A 24,071-nucleotide genomic window follows, 5' to 3' on the forward strand; every position below is an offset into this window, starting at 1 on the left:
CAATCACGCACCGCTCGAAGGCTCGCTGAGCGTTGGCAAAACATCGACAGCAGACGAGAGAGCCAAGAACATGATATCAGGAATATTACGATGATGACGACGTGGAAGTAGCAATGTTTCGCTTCCATCATTATTCGAAAAAGGTCTACGGTTAGCAAATTACACACTCGTCCTTGGCCTGTTGGCGAGTCGGGCGTCCAACATTGGATCGCTTGTTCCCCATGCGTTTCATCTCCGTCAATCTGTTCATCGCACGCTTGTTGCCCTGTGCTGGAGGGGATTTCAGCACCAAATGCATAAAACCAGGGTAGGAACGCACCCACCTGCTGCGCGCATGTACCATCGTTTAGCAAACTCAATGTCCTGTTTGATCCCAATACCAACTTCCGCATAGTATCCTACAGCATATTCCGCCTTGCTCAATCCCTTATTTGCAGCCTTCCGTCCCCAAAGATACGCCTCGGAGTCGCTTTGTTTTAAGACTCCTTCACTTCCCGTAAGATACCACCCACTCAGGGCAAGTTCGGCTTCTGCGTAACCTTTTTCCGCAGCCTTGGTGTACCAAGCTATCGAACGCCTCGGATCAACCGGGCAAGTGAGGGCGCCGTATTCGTAGCACTGCCCAAGCTTATACTGGGATTGGACGTAACCAAGATGAGCTGCCTGTGTCAAGAGTGCCTTAGCATATGCTGGATCGTGGGGCACAAGTCCCGAGTTTGGCATTTCGTGCAACATGGCCAGTTCGTGCAGCGCATGAGGGTTTTCTTCGTCAGCTTGCTCGGCTGCTCGCCTAAGCCAATTAATGGCTTCGCGAGGATTCTTCTGTTCTCCCAGTGATCCGAGAAGCAGAATCATGCCCAACTTGTACATGGCCGCAGTGTCGCCCAAAGAAGCAGCTTTCCTGTAGAAAACAGCGGCGCGTGGGGGTTCTCTTCTAGTCCCTGCCCCGAGCTCGTTGCAAACGGCAACACGGTATGATGCTGCCGCATGGTTCTGCTTAGCAGCCTGCAAGTACAAATGGTATGCTCGCTCGTGGTCGACCTGGAGGCCGAGCATGCCCGTGCCATAGCAGTTCGCCATGAAGAACTGTGCCTCGTCGTATGGTTCGTTCTGAGTGGCCAACCGACGGATAGTTTTGAGGGCTTCCTGTATGAGATAGTCACGATACTTCTTTACTGCGCGCTGGTCCCTTGCATCTATGCCAATCTTCTTCGCGGCTTCTATCAAGTACTTGGCATACCTGAAATGAGCCTCCGGATCCGGGTCTCCCTTTATACGTTGGCGATACTCGTCGATGTACTCCTTCGTAAATGGTGGGGAATTCAAGTCCACAGCCTTGGTCTTTTTCATCTGTTGGAGTGATGTAGCTGGTGATCTAAGTTCGAACTCAGCCTCATCAACTCCTGAAACCTGAGGAAGCGTTGGCGCGTACGGCACCACACCAGCACCGCCAGGTGGAGGAGGTGCTGGGTGATAGGGACCCGGGCCTGCGGGGTGGAGGTAAGGCGTGGATTGACTGGCAGGGAGGGCTGTTTGACCAGAGTACCCAGAGTACGGCATGTACGTGCTGGGACCCGCGAGTGGCTGCGGTGGAGGAGGTCCCATGCCCAATACATCTGAAGCTGCAGCGTACAGATGATCGTACTCCGCTGGTCGAGGTTGACCTTGGTGGCCATAGTCTGGAGTCAGATTGGGCTGTGAGCCATGCCAGGCCATCTGATACTGGCTTGAGGAGCGTTGAGGGAGAGAATGCGAATACGCGGACGAGGAATCTGACGGGGCATACCCACTGGAAGGACCAGTTCCTTGTTCGTCAGAGAGATACCCGGCCCGAAAATCTGTATTGACAGCGAGTTGGTGTGCAGGATTACCATAACCACCACTGTGTCGCCTCATCAGTGGTTGCTCACCAACTTGGTAAGCTACACTCATGTCGTCGGCAGGATAACGTGTGTGAAGATCGACGCCAGGTCTTCGGTTCCTCAACGGAAGGGCTGCATTGGGTGCCGGTGGCAATGTGTTCGGGTAGCGTGAAGGGTGAGGCGCCCGATAGCCAGAGTTATACGTTGACATCGATGTACTTGGCCGCGGAACAGGATCAGAGGGAAACGGATGAGCGCCCGTTCCACGAGAACCAGGGTTGTCATTTATGCGTAAAGAATTCAAGCTGTCGACCAGGGAAGCAGCGTTGCTGGATGGCATCGGTGGGATGTTATCGAGACTATCATATTCTGGTGGGGGGAACGAAGGGACAGAGCGATTCGAGTGGTTGGTAAAGGCATCCGCTGGGTGCGCCCGGGATGTTCAATGAAAACGAGTTAACTAGAACAGACGGTGACTTACACGACCCGCCGTAGAAATCATCGTCAAGGTGTCCTGAATCCCTGGCAGCAGGCTGGTTTGGACCGCCATTGGGCTGGAGTCGGTTCGTACTTCCGAAGGCGATCGAGCCCTCTGAAGTAGACTCTGGCTGGTCATAGGCTAGGGCAGACATGGTGATGGACTGACGTCAAGGCTTGTCAAGGTGTCGCTACGAACGAAAAAATCGGTGGCGGTCAAGTTGGTGCTGGTCCAACGGTGCTGGGTGTATCCGGGCTTATAGCCTTTTGGGCACTGAGAGCAACTTCGCCGTCCTCGTCGTCTGTGGAGAACAATGTGGGCTGCTCGTGTCCTTGTACACTAGCAATTTTGAATGCGCATGGCAATTCCCACACGTAGTTTGTAGGTGAAAAGAACCAATAGCATTACAGGAAATAAACAAATCCGTAGAACCGAGGTAGTAATAGTAGTCTGTGCTCATGCAGCAACTGTTACTGCACTACCGTCGACCTTGACAACCTCTTCCGGTTCTTCCTCTTCCTGTTTCAAGGCAGGAGTATCCTCTGGTGTGTCCACATCCATCCCACCCACCGACTCCGTTGTAGCCACGGCCATAGTCACATCCCCATCAACTGGCTTCATATCGACAGGACCATCCTCCCACACCCATCGTTCAAAGACCCGTTCGATCCGTTGTCTTTCCAGCCCACCATCTATACGTCTCGTCTTGGCGATGACGTTGCGTTTCCGCTCAACGGAGGCTGCTTGATGGGTATTGCTGTCCAAGGACTCATCGCCCCAGTGAGACCATTGCTGTTGCCATCCGTCGTCGGAGGGATACGGAGCTGCAACCCTTCGCGAATCCTCTTCATTTAGCAAGTCTAGCACCACGTCCCATTCCTTCGGCTGGAAATTCTTGAACAGTACGGGTCCTCCCGGAAGTTCCACTGGTGACCGTTTCCGCTTGATGCCATGACCATTTACCAAAGTTTTCTTAGCCGGTCGTCCGAGTTCTTCATCATCGCTCGTAGTTCCCGCATTTATCCGGATTCTCCAGCGCAACTCTCTAGCAAGGGCCGAAGGATCCTTGACACGATCGGTAGGGACCTGGTCCCTGGCATCACGCTTTGCAGCCTCAGTTCCTCTCTCCATGACGCGGGCTTCAGAGACCAAGTATCCAGACAATACTTCCAGAGACTCCATTACCCGCGGGCAAAATTCTTCCTTTGCCTTTAGGTCGCGCAGATACTTTTCTCCAACATACCAACACAGCCTATCTTCATGTCAGAATAAACGATTGGTCCAGCGTGAGACCACTCACTTGGTAAACATGGGAAACCGGAACTTTTTCGGCACATGTGTCGCCTTTTCGATTTCCAGCACCTTTAACTCTGAAGGCAATATGAGGGTATGCGAGGAGGGCAAGTAAAGAAGCGCCTACGGGTCGCGACGTTATACGAGTGTAAGAAGTTGCCCCCAATTACTAGAGAGTCCACAGGAGTGTGCTGCATTTGCCATGAGTATGGGGTTTCGAAAAGTCGAAACCAATACACTCACTACTGCGTGAATCCACCCAGTGGGAATAATCATCGTGTTCCCCGCAGTCAACGTGACCTTAACCACCTCGTCGACCATATCACCCAACCACACGTTCGATTGTAGTTCCGTCCCAGACCACCGTTCGTACGCGGCGAGATTGGCTGGTGTCGGTCTGATAAAGTAAAAGACCTAGCGCGCGGGCGGTCAACAGAAAGAAGTAGAACAGTTCTTAGATCGAACCTTGGATCCCCGGAGTATGTGATAATAAACGGAAGAGCCTGCAAAATCTATGTGCCAGTCCTCCAAGACCTTAATTCCTGACATCATTCCGCGACACGAAAGAATGGCTCACCGTCCACGCAGATGCGACCCCCATCAAACAATATAGCTGGACCTTTGGATATGCATGTCCCTTCCCCTTCCGTGAACTCGGCCAAAACTTCTCCACCCAATCCAGCTCTCGTACCAGCCGCGGAGGTGTGATCTGGTCTGCGAGTGGGGTTGACGAGATTTCGAGAGAAATGACGTTTCTGATCTTGTCCCTCGCAGATGATTCGAGATTGTAGTAGTCTGCCCATTTGCCCAGTGTCCACCCTGGAGAAGTTGACTGTGAGGCGACATCTAGTACTTGGGCATGAGTATTTGGGGCTGTTACGGTGGCATGGACCCGCTGTACCTATGACTTCCACGGGGGTTTCACGACCAACCATGTTGGCAACGTCGGTGACCGTGCAATCTTGGCTCGGCATCTTCATTCCGAGTCCTTCGGGGCTCTCGATCACTATGGGTTCACGCATCGCATTGCTGTCGTTCTCAAGCCATTCTATGCCGACGTCTGCACCGTTCATCCGCTTGAACTGGTCGTCTTGTATTGATTTTGATTGAATGACGCGCAACCATCTAGTCGGGTCAGAATCCACGCCCGAGTTCAAGTTGGCGTAGTTGAGCTGTGTTCGTTTGCGTGTTGACTTACGCGCAGGGGGTTTGAGCGTGATCGTCCTGGATGGTTTCTCGAGCACGCATGGCTTGCAGTACCTGCACCAAATCAACGAAAAAAAGACCCATATCGATTATTGGACTGTTCACGCATGGATAGCTATGCTAGCAAAACTTGCCATTTGTCTATTGCATCGGGGTCTCCTCCGTTCCCTGCACATACCCAATGATACCATGTCTTACACGCGTCACATCTTATCCAGCTATCCTTGGTGGTTGGATCAACCTCTGAGGCCTGATGGTCCTTGCAGTCTGGACAAGTCTCTTCTTGCGATCTTCCGAGGGGTTCAATGGGCTCTGACGTGGGAGTAGGCACAACTGGTTCATCGTCCTGCATGGGTGTCAGAGACGACCTGCTCGACACAGGCGACGGCGACGGCGGCGCAGGCTCTTTCTGCTGCTTCTTCTGCGCAGCCGAGCGAGTCGTTCTACGTTTGCTGCGAGCCATTTGAGTCGACACTGAACTGAAGGGAACCTGTGTGAAGCACTAAGTATGTGCTTACGTAACACTGCCGCTTTCGTCTATGCGCGGTCAATTCCCCTCTGCAGTAAACTGGATATGACAGAATAATTCTACGACGACAAAACTGAATGCAAGGATAAATGTTACAGTAATTCCGCATCTAACAAGTTCTATTCCATGCGTCTGCTCACTGCTTCTGCTTCTCGCTGAGCGCGTCCACACCAGGGAGAACCTGCGCGAACCCTTAGCATACATAGGGGGGGGGGCAGCGGAAGACCAGCCTACCTTGCCCTCGAGGAGCTCCAAGCTTGCGCCTCCACCAGTACTGACGTGGCTTAGTTTCTCTTCTGCTCCGTATTGTGCCGCAAGGGTGGCGGTGTCTCCCCCACCAACAATCACGGTTGCTCCGTTTTGAGCTGCCAGGATGGTAGCGTCGAGTAGGGCCTTGGAGCCTTCAGCAAAGGCCGGGAACTCGAACACGCCAGGGGGGCTGTGAATTATCAACCACTGTGCATATCGAGTACGCCCAAGACACACCCATTCCACAAGATGGTTTTCGCTTCAAGGACGGCATCGCGGAACAGTCCGCGGCTCTTTGTGCCAGCGTCGAGACCCATGCGACCATCAGGAATACCTTCTTCCAAAGTGGCATACCCGACCTACTTGCAGGTCAGTAGATCCACGATTACGCTGCCAACATTCATACATCGGCATTTTTGTCGAACTTGTCAGCAGTGACAAAGTCCACCGGAAAGACGAGCTTGACGTTTTTCTGTTTTGCTTTCTCGACGAGGGAATGTACTTTTTCGGAACCAGCTTGGTCAAACAAGGAGTTTCCGATCTCGATTCCATGAGGGGTAAGAACTCAGCAGGCGTGGAAAGCGCGGATTACTCACCGACGCGTTTTCAAGTACCTTGGCGAACGTGAACGCCATACCGCCACCGATGATGAGGGAGTTAACCTTGTACGGTAAGCACTGACAGCCTGGGAGATGACGCGATTGTTGGTAATCCTACCTTGTCGAGCATGTTCTCGATGAGTTGGATCTTATCGGACACCTTAGCCCCACCGAGGATAGCCAGGAACGGACGGTCTGGGCTTTCGAGTACCTTTGCAAAGTACTCGAGCTCCTTCTCGACGAGGAAGCCAGCAGCTCTCTCGGGGAGCTGAATGCCGACCATACTGGAGTGGGCACGGTGTGCAGTACCGAAGGCGTCGTTGACGTAGACGTCACCCAGTCTGGTAAGGCTTGCTCTGAATTCCGTCACCTTCGCTGGGTCAGCCTTGGTCTTGGTTCCATCCTTGTGCTTGACGGAGCCTTCTTCCTCGATATGGAAGCGCAAGTTTTCGAGTAGGATGACAGAACCGTGAGGGGCTGACTTTACAGACTGCTCGACCTCGGAGCCAACGCAGTCGGAGAGGAAGGTGACCGGTTTTCCGAGTTGTTTCTCTACCTCGTCTGCGACAGGCTTGAGGGAGTATTTTTCAACCACTTTACCATCGGGACGACCGAGGTGAGACATGAGCACAACGACGGCGGCATCTACAGGAGTTGTCAATGTGTGGTAGGTGCACTATAATCTGTGTTTCGAACCCTTTTTTAGGGCGTATTCGATGGTCGGAAGAGCTGCAACGATGCGCTACGTCTGCTTGTCAGGACGTTATACTTCGGCTCCAAGGGAAGATACATACTGCGGGGTTGGTGATTTTTCCATCCTGCATGGGGACATTGAAGTCGACCCGGATGAGGACACGCTTGTCCTTGAGGTCGAGGTCTTTGATGGCTAGTTTGTTGGAGAGCGACATTGAGGGAGAGGCGAAGAGAGTCGACGAGGAGGGGGGGAGATGTGTGGAGATCTTATCGGACTTGATAAGACGGCTGTTCCCACGCTCCGGATTAACACGGTCAGCACAGCCACCAACTTCGCGGACAGTGCGCGTCTGTGAGTTGGATAGCGTCCGCCGCGTCTGCTCTGTGTTGCCATGGCAGACAAGGCTCCCTCCAACTCTCTCGGCCTCAATTTCGACGCCCTCTCCATCAAGGACCCCAAGACGGAGCCAGAGGACCCTCAGCCAGCACCAGCAGAGACGCAACCTCAGGAACAGCCCACGCCGACAAAAGAGCCAAGGCAGGAGAAGAAGAAGCCTTATGTCAACCCAGAACGCGTCAAGACGGGTGGCGCAGAACGGGTGTGTGGTGTGCTTCTTCGTTTCGCCCTCCCCGGTACTGATATACTTGCAGGAGAAGCTGTCTGAAGAGGCCCTTGCGGAGCGAATGCAGCGAATGAAGGAGCAGAACGAAAAAATCAAGCAGAGGAGGCTTGTAAGCGAGCTCATTCCTCGATTCTTCTTGCGCTCGAGGCTCACGATCTCCAGGATGTCAAAGCAGACGAAGAGGCATTCAAAAAGACTCAGGAGGAAGAACGCGTGAGGCAAGCTCACGCACGAAAGATGCAAGAGAACGTTGATCGTACACGCGAACAGAATGCTCGGAGAAAGATGGAGAAGATGGAGAGTCGCGAATGGGACTCGGGCAAACCCTACTGCCGAACGGAAGTCAGGGAGGGTCAACCATGGAGAGGACGGTGACACCACGCCGTTGTCAGACGTCAGGCCGGGGATAAGAGGCGGTCGAGGTGGTCCTAGAGGTCGTGGTCGAGGCCGAGGGCGCGGTCGCGGAGGTGCTGACGGCGGACCAAGACAAGGTGGTCGAACAACATCTATCAATGCTCAATCTACTGATCCAGCGGAGGCTGAACGTGAACCTGCGGTACAATCTGTCGAAAACCCAGTGCCTGCTCCTCCGGAGGGCTTCCTCATGATACTTTATATCTCTCCCGATTTGGATTGTCTCAACTGTTGTTGATTGTCTCCCAGAGTATTGGTGATGTACTTGTAGGTTATTACTAAGCAATCTCGTCAAGGATACCACTTCGTCTTTCTAAACGGTACTCCGAGCAGGAAATGCCGCCTTGCTCCGCCGCCCACCACTATGACAGTTCGGTTGACATACTGATTAGGGTCGCGGTACCATACAGAGTGCAGAACTTGCTTGTAAATGTGCGATAGTCCAACCATTGAAAGTGAGCATACAATATTGCAGTTAAGGGCATAGTATTGGAAAATGGACCGTATAGTAGCGTAGTAAGTCAGTGTACAAGTTCTTGTTTAAGTGAACGGTCCGGGGACGGACCGCCAGGACTTGACTGTGTCCAAGTACAGGGGTGGCTCCCCCGTTCAATTCATCACAACAAATAGAACCAGATCTCCTTTTATTATTACTATAATGATATACAGTTAAAATGCGCGTCTGTCACCCTAGATGACGATCAGGTTCAATCTGCACATCGTTTGAACTGTGTCTTATCCTTATTTTCTGGTCGCCTGTCAATGTCACTCACCACGTCAATTACACCAAGTGATATCAAAATTGAGAAGGTTGACTTAGTCTCTGATACCGGTCCGCAAAAGCTGAAGCTCTCGCACGTAGCTTCACGAGCCTCGGCAATGCGCTCAGTGTTTGCCCAATATTCGTCTCGATGGTATCGCTGAGATGGGAATGAACTGGACAATATAATTCTCTTGATGACGACCTGGTCAAATTAGCCTTAAAAGGGCTTCCCTGTACCCGAAGGTAAGCCTCGCTCTGTCCCTGCTAACGCCCTTTTCCCGGCCGATGTGACTTGGAAGTGGCAAAGCGAACTGGTGAAGAAGGCTGAAGATAACATAGTGGAGATAGGCAGATAGTTGGCCACACACCCGAACTGTCGTGCATTCGGGCTTCGGATGGCGACCAGGTTGCGCTCCACCCCGCCTTCACAGCAGCCTCTGTTCTCCTCGTTCGCATCAGAGAGGAGGCCACACAGGTGATTGACAACCCCCCTCTCGCGATTGAAGGATGCCGCCCCATTTTGCTTCTCATTGCTAGCCTACGCTGCCCTGATTCTGATACCTGCACCAGTTCGAACTGCCGATTTTTTTCGACGACAGAGCTGCCGAAACGACAGACCGCCAGCGAATCATGGTCGAATTTACTCGCCGTTACTCGTACGAGCTGCACATGTGTTGTACAGATAGTGGCCATGTGCCCTGCGCTCCCTGGATGCTGTCCTGATATCGCAGTCTCGACATGTTGAAAAACACCGTGAGTGAGCGAAGGAATTGTGGGAACCTGTTGGATCTTTCCATGTTAAGGGTCTGGTTCACGGGGGCTTGTGGTACCCGAGCATCATATGCGATGGTAATGCTAGTTAACTTTGACTTCGGTGGGAAAGAAAAGGATCCAAAAGGTCCGCTTAACTTTGACCTGACGATTGGACGAGACGGTACCGACCTGAGGATCGCCAAAGGTGACGATCTTCGCGTCTTATGCAGGACATTGACATATGTGCAAATGAAATGAAGTTGAAAACCTCGCTTGTTGATACGAGGGCACGAAGACGAGACAGTAAATGTACTACGTCTCGGACGCGTGTACACGTAGAAACGAGACCCAGATAAGACGAGGATAGTCTAAGTGTCCAAACCGTAGATCTTCGTATTATGCGAGGTGTGACGGCAACGGCCGGAGGAATACTTTTCATGGCAAACCTTGCTTGAAGAGCCTGAGCAAGGTAGTCATGACTGGTCGCGGAATCCTGCTCACAGCCAACCTACCTCAGCTGCAAAACCTCATAAAACGCGATCCCGATGCTTACAGGGAGGAATTTCTCCAGCAGTGGGAATCACTACAACAGTATACGCGAAATATTCCAGATAAATCCAGACGATCAGGCGCAGCATTTCCGTGAACTTGTTGCGTTTATATCTCAGGTAAGTCATCGTCGTCCCAGCTGGAAGGGTCCTCTGAAGAGGTTGCTAAAGGTCGCACAATGCTACCCGCAAGAGACAGTAGAATTTCCGTCCCAACTATCAACCTTACTGCTTGAGAGCCATGGGTCACTCACACCCGACACGCGCAAGGCTCTAGTCCAGAACTTGGTTATGTTGCGCAACAAGGATGTGATCACCTCCATTCAGTGAGACGTCTGGTGCTGGGTCCTGGCAATTGCTTGACACACTTTAGACTCCTCAAGTCTCTTTTCCCCCTCCTCCCTCGGACGACATCGCCAAGTTTGCGCCAAGTCATACGCAAGACTATCCTATCAGATATCCGAACAGCCAATCTCCGTACTAAAAACCACAAGCTCAACCGCGCTGTACAAGCCATGCTGTTTGGAATGGTGGAGCGAGGCATGGATGCAGAAGTGCTTGGCGACAAGGGTAAGCTCCGTGCAGCAGCAGGCCCGTCAGGCGAGCGCACCACCAACGGAGACGATGCAATGTGGGCTGTCATCATGACCAAAGAGTTGTGGAAGAAAGGTATATGGTACGTCTGACATGTTGGTTGAGGAGTGTGGAGGTAGATGTTTGCTTAGGACAGACTCCAAGTCCGTGGCAATTGTTGCTCTTGGTTGTTTCCATCCCGCGATGAAAGTACAGACAGCCTCTATTCATTTCTTCCTTGGAAGCGATGACGACCAGGAGGATAGCGACGACGAGGGGGAGGCCGTAAGTTATTTCTCCATGTGAATGCGCCCTGTCTGTACTCTTTTTGACGACAGGATGTCGACATCAAATCCCTTCACCATCGTCGCGAGATTAACAAAAAGACGCGCAGTGGCGACAAAAAGCTTCGGAAACAGCTGAAGAGTGCCAAAAAGGTTTTTACGCTCGCCTGCTCCACTGGTTCATCATGTGCTGACCTTCGTGCAGAGAAAGTCAAAAGATGATATCGTTACACCCAATTTTCCTGCTTTACAGCTTCTGAACGACCCGCAAACATTTGGCGAAAAACTGTTTGACAATCTCAGTCGCTACGACAAGCGCTTTTCCCTCGACCATAAGATCCTGATGATGCAGTTGCTATCGAGAGTGATAGGAGCACATAAACTATGTGTTCTCGGATTATACAGTTACATCGTGAAATACCTGACGTACCACCAACTCCGAATACCAGCTATCCTGGTAGCTCTCGCTCAGGCCGTGCATGATCTGACACCGCCAGATGCTTTGACACCGATTGTGCGTAAGCTTGCGCAGGAATTTGTGCACCCCGGAGTCGGCAGCGAGATCATCGCCGCTGGGATCAACGCCATACGTGAGGTGTGCCGACGGCAGCCCTGGGCGATGGAAGAAGACCTACTTGGAGATCTCGTGGAGTACAGGAAGAGCAGGGACAAAGCCGTGACAGCAGCTGCGCGAGGAATCTTGCAATTATATCGAGAAGTAAACCCTAGCATGCTTAAGCGCCGTGAAAGAGTGCGTGTTTCATGTGTCTCATCGTGTGGATTCTTATCTGATATTGCTTTAGGGGAAGGAGGCTAGCATGGGGCTTAGCGAAGGTCGTCAGCCGTTGCCCTATGGTCACTCAGAAGTTGCAGCCGTGGACATCGCGGGGCTTGCAGTACGTGCCATAATAATAAGTGTGATATATGTGGTATTCATGCCTTGTGATAGCTTCTGGAAGATCATTTGAAAAAGTTACGTGAGGAGGATACAGGACAGGCAGACGCTTCTGAAGGAGAGGACGATGAAGCTGCTTGGGAGGGTTGGGATATAGAGACAGACTCAGAATCTGATTCCGAATCTGAGGACTGGATCAACGTCGAATCCGATAGGGATGACCTGGAGTTGTCGGATAGCGAAGACGAGACCCCTGCTAAGAAGTCTGAGCCAACGGAAGGAGAATGCCAACAAAATCAGACTAGAGTATCGACGCTGGCGACCTCCAAGGCAAGTGACATATCATGACGTGGCTTAACTTTACTCATCGTCGTTCAGATTCTAACACCTGCGGACTTCGCATTGCTCAATGATTTGCGCATACAAGCAGCTGCGAAGGCTGTTGATGCCGGCGGAGGCTCTCGGGCGAAGCGGAAGCTGGTTGCTCTTGAAGCGAACAAAAAAGCGGCCGAAACAGACTCCTCCACTAATGCCTTTATAACTGAAAGTGATATCCTGGGACCGCGGAAAAAAGCCAAGGCAGACTATGCAGAACGGTTAGCATCGATAGAGAAGGGCCGTGAAGGACGAGAGAAATACGCCTCATTTAAAGGCAAGAAGAAGAAAGCTACTCCGAGCAGTTCCACGAACAGGGAGAAAGCCCGTAACAAACCAGTCATGATGATTTTAAGCAGTAAGGCTGTACGGGGCAAGAAAAAGGCATCTCTGCGGGACAAGCAGCAAAAGTTGAGGGCACACATCGAACGAGCGAAGAAGGCATATCATTAATCCTAGTTACGTCTGAACTTCTGCTTTCAGTCAACATCAGGAGTGACTGAGCTATGACTATTGGAATTCTGTGTAGTACATGGGCCCGTTCTCCCACATGTTCATAGCCAGTACATTCCAAATTCCCGTACTTCCCTTGAGACCACATACTCTGTCATACAACCTGATGCAAACGTCCCTCCAAGATTTGGCTTTATTATCATAATGATATACGTCCCAAACGACGAAACAGGTCCAATCCGCCCGCCGTTTGGAGGACCTCTTCTTCTCATTTTCCGCTCGCTTGTCGATGTTACTTGCCACATCAATCGCACCAAGTACCATCACCATCTATAGGATTAACTTAGTCTCGGATACTCATCTGCGGAGGCTCAAGCATTCACGTGTAGCTTCACGAGCCTCGATAACGCGCCCAGTCTTTGCCCCCCAGTGTTCGCCTCGAGGGTATCGCCAAGGAGAGAATAGACATTAGCGAAGCAGCTGACCAACATATTTCTCTTGACGAGAACCTGGTCAAGTTAGCCGTAGGACAGGCTGCCCCTGTGCCCAAAGGCAAGCGTCCCTCTCGCCCTGCTAACGCCCTCTTCCCTGACTGTTGTACTTGAAAGGGGAAATGCGTAGTCGTGAAGAGGCTGAAGATAACATAGTGGAGATGGTGAAGCATGCCAAAATCGCGAAGGTGTCACCATCAAGGCTGGCGGACCTTGCATGCGTATCCGGAGGAATGCCTCATCGACCACCGCAAATACCCTACATTGTGGTCTGAACAACCGCATCGAATTCAGAATTGTCGATTTTTTCAATGACCGGGTTGCCGACCGCCAGCGAATCATAGTCAAAAGTACTCATGCGAGTTACGCATGTTTTGTGCAGATTTTGGCCATGTGCCCGCGCTCTTGATCTCCGGGAGCCTCCCTGGAGACTTTTTCGGCATCGTAATGGAGTTTGTGGAATCTTCTGTCCCGATATCACATCTCGACATGTTTAAGAAGACCGTAAGTGGGTAAAGGAGCTGTGCGAGTTTGTTGAATCTTTGCATGCCAAGGATCAGGTTAACGGGGACTTGGGGTCCCCGAATATCATCTGCGATGGCAGCAAGGTTTTGGTACTTGACTTGACGTTAGTAGGAAAGAAGGGGAGGTATTTTACCCGGGAGGTCCGCTTAACATTGACCTGACCGCTGATCGGGACAGCAGCAATTTGAAGATCAACGAAGACGACGATCGTCAAATCTTAGCCAGGACATTCAAGTATGTGCACAGGAAATAAGATTGGAGACTTGATGATACGAAGAGATGTACGTGTTTAAAGGACAGAGCGTACCTGATACATTGCATGTTGTGGATAGCCATGGCTAGCGAGCAATCGGTTTTGAGCAGTCCGGCTTAACCGTAGAACTTCGTAATGTGATAGGACTTTCCTTGGAGGTTGGGAGTATTCCAAACGATGGTGAATTATTACATGGTTGTGGGGTGTGCAGCCTCGGTGATAATTGCTTAGGACAGACGCCAAGCCCGTTGGCAAGTTTGGGAAAGATGGAGACTGACTCAAGGATTCTGAGGGACGAAAGAAGTACGGTCTGTTACATAGAGGCCAAGAAGAAGAAAGCTACTCCAAGCAGTTGGAAGGACCCCGCAACAAACCAGTCATGATGATTCTGAGGAGTAAAGAAGTACGGTGAAAGAAAAAGGCACCTCTACGAGACAAACGGCGGAAGTTGAGGTCGCACATCGAACGAGCGAAGAATGCACATAGTACCGGGTTTATTACTGTGAACTTCTCTTAGCCTGGCTAGTTCGCAGACTCCAGAGCAGAGTTGTGACTGTCCCATTTCGTATTATGTCGGGAGTCCTAGTAACTTGAGCAGGTCCCAATTGCACGGCAGCGAGCTTTCGAATTTAGAGAACCAACAAGTTTGGTTCGTGAGGTCCGCCTGCGGTCCAGCGTGGCGTCAGACTGCCAGTTTCCATCATCGCTCCGGTCATTCATCACTACGCCTTGATATGGAGACAGACGAAGCCTCTCCAAAGCGACGTCGCATTCAACGCTCGCCATCCCCAACGTACAAACTCGATGATGAAGGACGACTCGTATGAACCTTACGTCCCCGTTGCCCAAAGGCGCGCAGCAAAGCTTGCGAAGCTTTCCTCGTTGACCAGTAGTTCTGCACGGGAGAAGGCGAAGAGGCAGTTGGAGGAGCTATTGGCAAAGGAAGATGCTGAGCAGGAGGAAGAGAGTCGGAGGGAAAGAGCTCGGAAAGAGAGGACACTTCTCCTGGAGGCACAAGAAGTGCACTCTCGCAAGGCTGCCGAGGATGCCAAGAAGACAGAGATTGAGAAAGCGGAGGAGGTTGATGCAGAGATTCTTGCTGCTATCGCCAGCAGACGGAAATTAGCATCAGATCTCGAACTCGCAAAGGGTATCTCTTATTCCGAGTCACTGAAGACTTCGTAAGTTCTCAGTTACACAGTGTTTCTACAGGCTAATTTCGGCCAACAAGCACAGTTGGCAACCTCCAAAGTATATACGTGACCGGACAGAGGAGCAGCACAGACGACTTCGGGAGAAGTATCATATCATTGTAGACTGGAGAAGACATTCCCCCCCCAATCGAGCACTTCGAAGTATGCTCTAGTCTTTATTTTTGGGAGAAACCTTTGCATGCTCACGCCAGTCCAGGATATGAAAATACCGCAGCAAACGCTACATTTTCTAAGGTCCAAAAAGATAATTACTCCTACTCCAATCCAGCTGCAGGGCATACCCACAGCGTTAGCCCTGCCAGTCCTTTTCCATCGTGACTCCATACTGACACCCGCTCAAGGTTTTCAGGACGTGACATGATAGGAATCGCATTCACGGGTTCTGGGAAAACGCTTGCATTTTGTTTGCCACTTATTATGATGACCTTGGAAGAGGAAGTCAGGCTTCCATTCATCCGCGGCGAGGGTCCTGTAGGTGTTGTTCTATGTCCCTCTCGGGAACTCGCAACGCAGACGTATGAAAACGTGCTTGCCTGGACAGCCGCGCTTTCAAAGGATGGCAAGTATCCCCGACTGAATACGTTGCTTTGTATCGGCGGTATATCCATGGGCGATCAAAGTCATGTCCTCAATAAGGGTCTACATATCGTCGTTGCTACGCCAGGTCGGTTGATTGACATGTTGGAAAAGAAACGGTTTACATTCAATAACTGCAAATTCCTGTGCATGGACGAGGCTGACCGTATGATTGATCTGGGATTCGAAGACGACGTGCGGAATATCATGAGCTTCTTCAAGGTGAGAACGTTCGACTCCTTGTCGAGTAAGTGCATCACCAGAACCCTTTTTTTCCACAGCGTCAACGGCAGACCTTACTGTTCTCGGCGACGATGCCACGGAAAATCCAGGATTTTGCGCAGCAGTCGCTTGTTAGGCCTGTCCTAGTCAACGTGGGACGCGCTGGAGCTGCCAACTTGGATGTGCTGCAAGTGGTCGAATATGTCAAACAGGAAGCCAAGATGGTCTATCTGCTCGAATGTCTTCAAAAAACTGCCCCTCCGGTAATCATCTTCAGCGACAACAAGAACGAGGTCGATGGTGCGTAGTTCTATGACGCCTATTAAGCTCTCATGCTTATATCCATTTAGACATCCAAGAATATCTCCTGCTGAAAGGCGTAGAGGCGGTTGCGATACACGGGTCTAAAAGTAAGTCCGTCGTCGAACATGAGCACCGATGGTGACCATCAACGCTATCCTCCTCGCTATCAGCCCAAGAGGAGCGCCAGTACGCCATCAAGGCATTCAAGTCTGGCGCCAAAGATGTTATGGTTGCGTCAGGTGTCGCTTCCAAGGGTCTGGACTTCAACGACATTCAACATGTGATCATATTCTCTATGCCGAAGGAGATCGAAGACTATGTCCACCAGATAGGTCGAACGGGTCGAAGCGGGAAGACCGGTATCGCTACGACGTTTGTGAACATGAACACTCCCGAGCAGACGCTCCTGGATCTGAAGTACTTGTTGATAGAAGCTGGTCAGAAGTAAGTTTTTCGCTCTTGGTACATTTTTTGTTTTTAGGTTAACCTGACCTTTTCGCGCGCGTGCGTTGGCACACAGAGTTCCGCCGTTCCTGCAAACCATCGAAGATCCACGTATCTCTCAGAATGGTTCGTTTAGAGGCTGCCCGGTATGCGGAGGTGAGCTTCGGTGGCATGACTATCCCGTTTTCGATCATGACTCAATTTGCAAAAGGCCTTGGTCACGGTGTCTCGAATTGTCCAAAGCTGGAGGACGTGCAACGTCGCCAGATGGCGTCTCAAAGAGCTGTGCACGACGGAGGTGGGGGTTACTGATATTAGTACAATGTGCACCATTCGAATGTACGTATATGTATGTACACGAATTCGGCAGAGCATGCCATGTTCCAACTTGCATCGTGAAAACGAGAAATTCCAACAGAAGAACACATTATATTGAAGTGATGTGAGTAATTGTGATGGGATGTGCAAATTTCAGATGGTGACTGCATGCGACGAACACTGACGAGGGGGTAAAATACAGCAGACCTGGAGGGGTATGATAAGAGGAGGGTCGGTTAAGGCCAGCTTATGTCGTGAAGAAATGTCTAGCAACGCGCGCATAAGATTCCCCAGAGGTTTTTATTAACGTAAAAAGAAAAAGAGGAGCAAAGGGAAAAAAAATATCCATCCATCCATTCCAAAACTCATTTAGTAGCTGTCACCTGCATCCAAGTCATAAGCTCCTGTTCGAACGACCGATCCGACGATGATGGACAACTCACGGCGAACCCACCTAGCGTCCGGCTAGAAGAATGTTGTGAGGAACGGTAGGTCCGTGACGACGGACCCATAGAGGTTGCATGGACGGGGGTGGCATTGACACCGTTTGTGATGACAGTGCGACTGGAGCGAGCAGTCAAAGGTGTTGGTGCGCTGATCTGCGATTTCTTCGGAGTCTCCGTGACCTTGGACGTCCGTGGTCCAGAGAGGCTAGGACGATGACAGTAGCGCCCTGGTGGTCGAGGGCGAGGGACTGGTGACCTTGGACCGTCGTCCAGTTTTCAAGAAACTATGCTGAAGTGCTGCTTGTGGCTTCATGCGCCGTTCTGGGTCCCAAACAAGACACCGTGCCACGAAGTCGACAAAATCATCATCTTGGCATCGAAGAACTTGAGCAAGGCTTTTCGTGCCAGGTCTCCTTCTCCGACCCTTGGAGTTGACCACGGGTCGTGGTGCCCCACTGTTATCTACACACACAAACAACGGTTTGAACTGCGATGACAACGTAAATTCCGTCCTTCAAACTTACCGAAAAAGAGCCGCTTCCGGGAGCTGCGGTTAATGAACTCTTTATCTGGAGGACCAAGAACCTCCATAATACAAGATAATTGTTCCTGCTCGTTCTCGCCAGGGAAGATTGGGAATCCCGTGTAGAGTTCAGCGAGGATGCACCCTAGACTCCACATGTCGATGGCCATATGGTAGTTCATGCCGAGGATGACCTCCGGTGAACGGTAGAACCGACTTTGGATGTAGGTATAAACTAGGCAAAGAAATCGTGAGATAACAGTGAACTTCCTGAGTCGATGAACCCAAGCTCACTCTTCTCATGCTCGAGGCAACTGCTGCCAAAGTCGATCACCTTGATCGCGCTCTTCGTCGGGTGTTTGAGCAGAACATTCTTTGAGGGGGGTGGTCTGAATTAATGGAAAAAGGCACTAAAGTCTGGATACGTTACCTCTGGCTTAAGGTCGCAGTGAACGATTCTATGGTGCCGCATCAAGCACAATGACAGGATCATCTGGCTCGTGAAACGGCGTATCAGGGTGGTCGTGAAGCCGACAAATCCGTTCGCCTTGATCAACTCGTACAAGTTAATGCTCAGCAACTCCATGGCAATGCACAAGTGGTTGCGGAAGTAGAAATGCTCTGTCATCTTGATGACGTGGTGTTTCTCCTCTTGGTCCTATTCCAAAAAAAAAAAAAACCGTCTCAGCGAGGAAAGAAAAAAGGGAAAGTAGAAAAACGGTGGTTGAAACACACGTACCCATTTGCGCAGATTGTCCAAAATCTTGATTTCGACCAAGGCCTGGTGATGGAAGCGTTTCTTATTCCGAATTATCTTGATCGCGACAGATTCACCAGTTTGGTGATCTCGACAGTTCAACACCTGACCGAAAGATCCTTTACCTAGGGTATCCACGACTTCATATCGATACGCCAGGTGGTCACCGTGCACTACTAGATAGTCGCCACGATCATCGTCGTATCCGAAATTGTTTGTCGGGATGTCCGGATCAGCTTGCTTCTTCTGACTTCCAGCACCAATGAAATAAATTAAAGAATGGTTGAGCATCTCTTCACGTTCGTAGGGACACAGATGCCGAGCCTGTGGGCTCTGCAGCAGTTCTGCAACAAGTCAAGTTAAGGGGGACGAGGACCGGGTAAAGACCATACAGTGTGACTCACCTTGTGGCGTCATTCCGGGGCTGGGAGGAATCGGCTCTGGGAATTTTAGCATCTCATCCAACTCTTCTTGAGTCGCCCCATTCGCCATCTTCTTTGCCTGCTGACGTCTGATGTATTGCATCATCTCTTCATCACCTAGGAACTCCTCCTCATCGACCGTCTCAGGAACTGGGGACGGCGTCGATAATGACTGACGGCTTGACGATGGAGTGCCAGCGTGAATACGATGGACTCCGCTAGACGATGCTGACGAAGTATTATTATGAGAGGAGCGGCCACCCGGTAAAGAAATCTTAGGGCTCAAGAGTTTCAGGCTCTTGGAAGGAGAGAGTGCTGAGAACCTATGGTGAACGTGCGATGGTTCGTTGGGTGGAGGCGCCGCCGATGTCGTAGAAGCAACAGATCCAGTCGAAGCCTTGCGCAACGAGGTGAAAGAGACGGAATCTCGGTTAGATTTGCGAGGTATACCTCCAGCTGTCGGTGGACCAGAGTTTTGGCGAGTCGCTCTAGAATTTAACGAAGGCGAAGCGCGTGCAGACTGGCGCCTGGAGAGTGGCTGGCTTATCCGTTGCCGCAACCTTGGTGCCACTTTGAGCATCTCCGTTTTCCAAGACGCCAAATTCGTTCGTCGCTGCGTCTGCAGGTATCGGTGACGGGTCTGCAGAGGGGGCAGTCACGTTCAGGCTGATGCGTCTGTTGACTAGTGTGTTTTGCCCGGAACCCAGTCCTGGTGAACCAGCTGCGGATGTACGACTCGAGATACGAGGTATCTTGGTTGGGGTTTCTTTGGGCAATCCCCCGACAGTATTGAGGAGCGCAGAGGGTGGATGATCTTTCGGCTCTTTCGACGCGCTATAGCCAGTCGTACCAACTGAAGGCGAGCCGGCAATCGTGGGCAGCTGATTCCTGGTTCGCAGCGATGCGTCTGACTGTTTCTGCATCGAACTCACGGTTTGAGACGTGACACGAGAGGACGACGGAGTCCTCGTGATGGCAGCGGCAGGTGTAGATACTGAGTTGTTCTTTAGACTGGCGACACGCTGCGCGGTAGTAGCGGGAAGCGCGGACATCTGCATCGGTGGCAGGGCCACAGCGGGAGCCTTCTTCGGGTCCGTGGAAGAAAGCGTCTGCAAATGATAGTTTGTTACACATAGAAACGCAAAGGAGGATCAATCAAATACGCTGTTACTTGCCTTGCCCCTCTTCCTGCCCATCAGCACCGATATCCTACTCTCGCTCCGATCCTTGAGATCTTGCTTCGCCTTTGCCTTCTCTCCTTCCCTCGTCTTGTGACTACCACCACTATCTCTCGCCTCTTTGCCCGTCCCAGTGTCACTCCTATCGCCGTGCAAACTCCTTCTCGAACTTGAACCCTTGAGCAACGAAGGTAACCCTAAACTCAGAACTGATGACTTCTTCTGCGATGTGCTTGACGTGGTCGGAGGGGGCCTGGAGGATGATTCTTTGGTAGGCGAGCTATTTGCTTCTTTGGTACGGCTTTGTCCGGACGGGATGACCGGAGCCGTCGGTATCGTTGGTGATACTGAAGCCGGGGCAGCGTTCGACATCGATATTTGCACGCTGTGCGAAGATGAGCGGCGGAAGAATGGGATGGAGGAGGGTGTGAGGCGTTTCGACTGGTGACGTCTGATAGAAGGGACCGGGCTGAGCGACGCGTTCATATTGGCGTTGGACGTGGTGGTATTGCTAATACTGGAGCCAGTCCCTGGACGACTTGCAACCCCTCCTCTCTCGCAGTCGGGTGTCTTTCTAGACTGCAGGGCAGGCGACCTAGGCGTTCGAGTGGATCCGACAGAAGAGAGCGACGCAAGGGAGGCGGCAGAGCCCATGGCTTCCGGTTGGATCGGTGACCAAACAGTCTTGTTCGACGCAGGAGGGGACAAGGCGTGCTCCCGGGATGCGTGTTTTCGCAACTGCTGACTGAAACTTTGCATGGAGCGCGGGCTCAGCGGGAAGCTCGATGTCTTGCTATTATGTGATGACGAATCCTTGTCTCCCCCTCTCATGGACGCAACCGAGGGCGAACTCGTCAACTTGATATTTAGCGCGTTAGAGAAACTCCACTTCTTTGAGGGTGTCTTGTGAGCGGAAGGTGCAGTCTCAGGTGCAGAGTGAAACCCATGACTTGTTGATTCGTGGGAATGAACATCGTGGGACTTGGACGATGGTGGAACCTCCAAAGATGCTGTACGTTCGATACTGCCCTCATCGCCAGCAGCGTGAGGAAATATGACGCCGTGCGAAGACTGAGGAGGCGACCGGTAATTCGATAAATCCTTGGGTAGAGGTGGAACAGGGGGCACACGGTCCTCCTCCAACGCCTCAGCTCCACTTGCCAGCGAGCCCGTGCGATCCTTCACAGTACCGTCGCCGCCCGAGTAGACACTCGAGATATCGCTCCCCGCGCTGTTCCGTCGACCCTTGCCTACACCGGTGGAGTGTCTACCTGAGGGAGCAGAGACGGATGTCGCACTTGTTGCAGTTGATAACGATGCTGAGTCACGCGAACTCGTGGGGGTACCTGTGTATGTCGTGGAGGATGCAGACCCGCGTTTAGGCGTGAAACTAAGACGAGCACTGATAGACTTTTTAGGGGTCTTGTCGGGACCCGACGACGCTTGATGCTCGTCGCCACTCGTGACTGCAGGGGTGCGCGCATCGCCAGCGTCGTTTCCAGCATCTACTGAACCAGAGGTGCCATGCTCCTTTCTCTCTTTTTCCTTTGAGCTTCCCCTGCGACTGACTTTTCCACCGCTCTCATTAACACCACTCTCCCAATGGACGCGACCTGCAGCGCTTCCAGGCGTGCCGGGGCGGCTCATGCGGTTGAGACTGCCGATGCTTGCACGGGCTCGGGCGGTCTTGGTAGATAAGCCGTCGAGCTTTCGCAAAGCCTCCGCGTGGGCATCGTCGTCCATGCTTGACCAACCCTCCTGCGTTCCGCGAAGGAGGGAATGAACGACGCTTGATGAGTGAGGATGCGATGGGTGAGCGAGATCCTTGTGTGATGACGATGGACGGGTAGGGGGAGTCGTAGTCGTAGTCGTAGGGGCACCGCCAGCGTGCCTCAAAAGGTGATGCATAGAGGTCGTCGATGGAGAGGGAGGGAGAGGAGGTGCATGTACGCGGCTAGAATGTGACGCGAGCGCTGGGTCGGGACCGGACGAGGAACTCGCTGAGGGTTGGCGAGTGTGATGGTCCCTTTCCGCACGGTTAGCAGCAGATGTCGGAGTCGCTTCAATGGACGCAGGGGACTTGGACGAGGTGTTCGGTGCCAAACTTTCTCTGCGACGTGTTTTGTCACGAATAGCGCTAGACATGGACGTCGAACCAGAAGGACGGTGTCTGCGAACGGACGAGGATTTGTCGTCCTTGGTGGCTGGCTTGACAGGGACAGCGCCCTTTGAGGTCAGAGACCCCGACTGATCTATCTCGAACTCGTCCGAGGTGCGCTTTCGTGCCTTGCGGAGTGGAGTGAATGCACTTGGAGGGGATGATGAGGTGGACGCATCGCTGACCAGGGCATGCTCGCTCGGGAGGGGGGGCACGAGCGGCGATGGAGGTTCCTCGGGAGAAGGCGAGGAAGGCTTGACTGCGTCCGACGGATGTAAAAAGATGGACCCGTGTGGTTTGCGGGGGTACAGGATTTCTTCTCCGCCGCTCTCGTCTGCAATAGAGCGACGGGTGCGGATGGTACGTGTAGCTGGTTGTTTGAGATGATGCTGCAGCATAAGAAATGAGTGGGGGAAAAAAAGTTGCGACGCGGGTAAACTCGCTTCACCTCGTCTTTGTCGTCGGACTCGCCATCGACTGCCTCAATTGTCCACGGGCTGTCAGGAGCGTCGTTTTCGAGGTTTTCGGCTACCATGACTGCGGCGGCGTCCTCTTCCTCGAGAAGACAATCCTCGTCCTGTGATTGGTTGGATTGTCTCGAATGGACGATGTATTTTGTCCCAGCGATGGAGTTGTCAGTTCGCCTACGCCAACGAGGCCCATGCGGTCGATGTTGGCCGGGTCTCTTGCGGGGGTCAGCGGGTGGTTTAGTGTGTGAACTCCTGGGCTGACGCTGGGCAGAGCTGGGGGGTGGAGTTGGGGGAGAGGGGGGCGGGGGGGAGTCGGAGGGCGTCTGAGCACCGAAGTAGTACGGATCAAGCGAGGAGGTGGCCGAGACGGGGCGCGAGAGGCCTGTGGGTTCGTCGACAGCGGGGGGTGCCTCGGAGACGTACACACGTGGCTAGTTGGAAGACGACTGAGACGACAGACACTATTACGATGAGACTGATTCAATACCTGGCCACCGTCCTCGTCTCCCGTCAGAGGGCAGACCTCGCTGTGTCCAGCCTGCATTCGACTGCCGAGCTAATAAGTACTACCAGAGAAAGACAGAAAAAAGGGTTCCACTGTGCCTTGGCTCTCGTCGTCGTCGCCGGCGGGTGCAGGTCTGGCGGGGGGAGAGTTGTTTGTGTGTGTTTGGCCATTCACACGATCGTTCCTCCTAAGCGTCGAACCCTCCCCCTCATAGGAGATCTGGAGCTGTGGACGTCGTTGGGAAGAAAAGAGTCGGAATATACAAGCGTAGACACGTCGGACCAGTCGCCCTAAATCACTCTGATAGATCGCGTGCGATAAACTGCTCGAGTCTCTGGTGGCCCCGTCTCAACCGTCGACGCCGACAGTCTCCGCTGGCAGCTCAGCGAATAGATCTCAGAACAGAAAGGAAAGTAGATTTTCGACGGGTCTGTGTGTAGCAACTTTCATTTCGTTGTCTGTTCGTTGTCGTTTTGACGTGATCTTCCACCCATATGCTTGCATCGGCGCGGATGACGACCCCTCAACTCCAACTACTAATATCCTTCGACCAGCTTGCCTTCGGCTCCCAACACGTGAACCACCTCGCCCTTCTTCCTCCAAGCACAAGTACAAGTACAGTTACTACCTTATAACATTGCCTTCTCTCGTTCTCCTCGATCTCACTTTCAGCATC

General features: G+C 52.2%; 7 protein-coding genes across 7 annotated transcripts; 3 read left to right on the forward strand and 4 right to left on the reverse strand.

Annotated features, from left to right (window-relative positions):
* Window positions 1-9: 9 nt before the first annotated feature.
* Window positions 10-2,713, reverse strand: F5J12DRAFT_738511 (uncharacterized protein). Its single transcript, XM_051742008.1, has 3 exons — window positions 2,344-2,713; window positions 324-2,285; window positions 10-270 (listed from the first exon to the last, which is right to left on the reverse strand). Exons 1-3 carry the CDS (start codon window positions 2,492-2,494, stop codon window positions 152-154), a joined length of 2,232 nt encoding a protein of 743 aa, XP_051602527.1. The 5' UTR covers window positions 2,495-2,713; the 3' UTR covers window positions 10-151.
* Window positions 2,714-5,336, reverse strand: F5J12DRAFT_812594 (Clavaminate synthase-like protein). The gene is made up of 8 exons (XM_051744895.1): window positions 4,974-5,336; window positions 4,535-4,893; window positions 4,211-4,479; window positions 4,099-4,158; window positions 3,877-4,047; window positions 3,761-3,824; window positions 3,641-3,710; window positions 2,714-3,592 (listed from the first exon to the last, which is right to left on the reverse strand). The coding sequence occupies exons 1-8, from the start codon at window positions 5,300-5,302 to the stop codon at window positions 2,797-2,799; spliced, it is 2,118 nt and encodes a 705-aa protein (XP_051602528.1). The 5' UTR covers window positions 5,303-5,336; the 3' UTR covers window positions 2,714-2,796.
* A 37-nt stretch (window positions 5,337-5,373) lies between these two features.
* F5J12DRAFT_812597 (phosphoglycerate kinase) lies at window positions 5,374-7,149 on the reverse strand. Its single transcript, XM_051744896.1, has 8 exons — window positions 7,011-7,149; window positions 6,913-6,958; window positions 6,335-6,861; window positions 6,214-6,279; window positions 6,024-6,158; window positions 5,855-5,976; window positions 5,603-5,807; window positions 5,374-5,549 (listed from the first exon to the last, which is right to left on the reverse strand). Exons 1-8 carry the CDS (start codon window positions 7,122-7,124, stop codon window positions 5,505-5,507), a joined length of 1,260 nt encoding a protein of 419 aa, XP_051602529.1. The 5' UTR covers window positions 7,125-7,149; the 3' UTR covers window positions 5,374-5,504.
* Window positions 7,150-7,301: 152 nt separating this feature from the next.
* On the forward strand, window positions 7,302-7,907 carry F5J12DRAFT_889988 (uncharacterized protein; the record flags this gene model as incomplete). The annotated part of the gene is made up of 3 exons (XM_051747373.1): window positions 7,302-7,508; window positions 7,561-7,641; window positions 7,695-7,907. The coding sequence occupies 3 exons, from the start codon at window positions 7,302-7,304 to the stop codon at window positions 7,905-7,907; spliced, it is 501 nt and encodes a 166-aa protein (XP_051602530.1).
* A 2,100-nt stretch (window positions 7,908-10,007) lies between these two features.
* On the forward strand, window positions 10,008-12,590 carry F5J12DRAFT_919768 (SDA1-domain-containing protein; the record flags this gene model as incomplete). Its single annotated transcript, XM_051749253.1, has 9 exons — window positions 10,008-10,130; window positions 10,182-10,336; window positions 10,384-10,686; window positions 10,736-10,868; window positions 10,922-11,020; window positions 11,073-11,618; window positions 11,671-11,763; window positions 11,817-12,068; window positions 12,141-12,590. The coding sequence occupies 9 exons, from the start codon at window positions 10,008-10,010 to the stop codon at window positions 12,588-12,590; spliced, it is 2,154 nt and encodes a 717-aa protein (XP_051602531.1).
* A 2,076-nt stretch (window positions 12,591-14,666) lies between these two features.
* Window positions 14,667-16,930, forward strand: F5J12DRAFT_889990 (P-loop containing nucleoside triphosphate hydrolase protein; the record flags this gene model as incomplete). The annotated part of the gene is made up of 9 exons (XM_051747374.1): window positions 14,667-15,040; window positions 15,096-15,214; window positions 15,265-15,361; window positions 15,415-15,871; window positions 15,931-16,171; window positions 16,222-16,281; window positions 16,345-16,618; window positions 16,695-16,774; window positions 16,830-16,930. 9 exons carry the CDS (start codon window positions 14,667-14,669, stop codon window positions 16,928-16,930), a joined length of 1,803 nt encoding a protein of 600 aa, XP_051602532.1.
* A 36-nt stretch (window positions 16,931-16,966) lies between these two features.
* F5J12DRAFT_925847 (uncharacterized protein) lies at window positions 16,967-23,495 on the reverse strand. Its single transcript, XM_051749372.1, is given in 12 exon segments — window positions 16,967-17,319; window positions 17,380-17,587; window positions 17,646-17,844; window positions 17,907-18,140; window positions 18,200-18,278; window positions 18,336-18,563; window positions 18,645-19,006; window positions 19,067-19,724; window positions 19,744-20,193; window positions 20,248-22,809; window positions 22,869-23,321; window positions 23,378-23,495. 12 exon segments carry the CDS (start codon window positions 23,432-23,434, stop codon window positions 17,302-17,304), a joined length of 5,508 nt encoding a protein of 1,835 aa, XP_051602533.1. The 5' UTR covers window positions 23,435-23,495; the 3' UTR covers window positions 16,967-17,301.
* Window positions 23,496-24,071: the final 576 nt, after the last annotated feature.

Source organism: Pisolithus orientalis (assembly GCF_024613125.1).
Source record: "Pisolithus orientalis strain OTSU chromosome Unknown F5J12scaffold_6, whole genome shotgun sequence".
NCBI classification, from domain to species: domain Eukaryota; kingdom Fungi; phylum Basidiomycota; class Agaricomycetes; order Boletales; family Pisolithaceae; genus Pisolithus; species Pisolithus orientalis.